General features: G+C 41.5%; 1 protein-coding gene across 5 annotated transcripts in view; it reads left to right on the top strand.

Moving 5' to 3' along the window:
• Nucleotides 1-1,421, top strand: part of scube2 (signal peptide, CUB domain, EGF-like 2) — a 33,344-nt gene that overhangs the window by 29,068 nt on the left and 2,855 nt on the right. For all 5 annotated transcript variants that reach the window (XM_014026721.1, XM_014026713.1, XM_014026707.1 and 2 more), the window contains 4 exons: nt 274-435; nt 530-727; nt 956-1,108; nt 1,230-1,309. In XM_014026721.1, coding sequence (XP_013882175.1) covers nt 274-435; nt 530-727; nt 956-1,108; nt 1,230-1,309 — 593 coding nt within the window. The remainder of the gene's footprint in view (nt 1-273; nt 436-529; nt 728-955; nt 1,109-1,229; nt 1,310-1,421) is intronic.

Genomic DNA, 1,421 nt, shown 5'->3' with positions numbered 1-1,421 from the left:
ATATAGTCGTAAACACTTCTATTAAAGTATAATGGACCACTCTGGAAGCACCTCATTTGGATTTAAAGAGACAGCATCTAAATGAGTTGATCTGAAACACCCCTCAGAAAACGAGTGAACAAGGAGTTAAAATAAGGAGGAGCAAAGCATTGCTGTTCCACTGTATATAAACCCCAAATGAATGATTTAAATGTGAAAAAGAAGGATTTAAAAGCAGGATATGTCTCCTTTAAATAACAATATATACCGGTATATATTTTTTTGCTACCACAGTGCAGTGTTCTCCCGGTCATTACTACAACACCAGCACACACCGCTGTATTCGCTGTCCCATGGGCACGTTTCAAGGCGAGTTCGGCCAGAACTACTGCGTCGGCTGTCCTGGAAATACCACCACGGACTTCGACGGCTCCACCGGCATCATGCAGTGCAAAAGTACGTCGGATCACATGCTTCAAAGGCGCTCAACCAAACTCCAGATTTAGAGTTTGAAAACATTAATATTCAACACGTCTGTGTGGTTTTACAGACCGGCAGTGTGGTGGAGAGCTGGGAGAGTTCACCGGCTACATCGAGTCCCCGAACTACCCCGGGAACTATCCGGCCAACATCGAGTGCACCTGGACCATAAATCCACCGGCCAAACGTCGGATCCTCATCGTCGTGCCTGAAATCTACCTGCCCATTGAGGACGAATGTGGAGACTACTTAGTGATGAGAAAAAGCTGTGAGTTTTACCTGTGGCTGTCTCACAGTAGCTAAAATATCACCACTGATGTTTTAAACCAGTTCTGCGTCCCTTTTGGAAACATTTTTAACATTCTCGTAAAGTACTGAGAATAACCCTGTTTTTCATTGTATGCTGATATTACACAAAGAGCTCTGTTCTAGCATAAATGCTGCACAAAACCTAAAAGATTAGATTTTATTTTGCATTCACATCTTTACCGCACAGCTCTGCCCAACTCTGTGACGACCTATGAGACGTGTCAGACGTACGAGCGCCCCATCGCTTTCACCTCCCGCTCCAAGAGACTCTGGATTCAGTTCAAGTCGAACGAAGGAAACAGTGGGAAAGGCTTCCAGGTTCCATATGTCACATATGATGGTACAATGAGCAACGCACTTTACTAAAGCAGTTTAGATTATTCCATTATAATATTTTATACGGAWTATTAAATAATAAATCAGGATATCAGGAACTTTTTTGTGGATTTTATTTGTTTCAGAGGATTACCAGGAGTTGATTGAAGACATAGTAAGAGACGGGAGGTTATATGCATCAGAGAACCACCAGGAAATTCTCAAGGTATGAATGCCTTCCTACTGTTCATTTTATTGTTTTTTTATTATTTTTTTTATTGATTGATTTTAAACACAAGCTATAAACACAAAGAACAAAAACAACCACTGGTGCTGAC

The sequence above is a fragment of the Austrofundulus limnaeus genome, unplaced genomic scaffold, assembly GCF_001266775.1.
Source record: "Austrofundulus limnaeus strain Quisiro unplaced genomic scaffold, Austrofundulus_limnaeus-1.0 Scaffold5, whole genome shotgun sequence".
Taxonomy (NCBI): domain Eukaryota; kingdom Metazoa; phylum Chordata; class Actinopteri; order Cyprinodontiformes; family Rivulidae; genus Austrofundulus; species Austrofundulus limnaeus.
The sequence above is the reverse complement of the archived record's forward strand: the minus strand, read 5'-3'. Positions and strand labels throughout refer to the sequence as shown.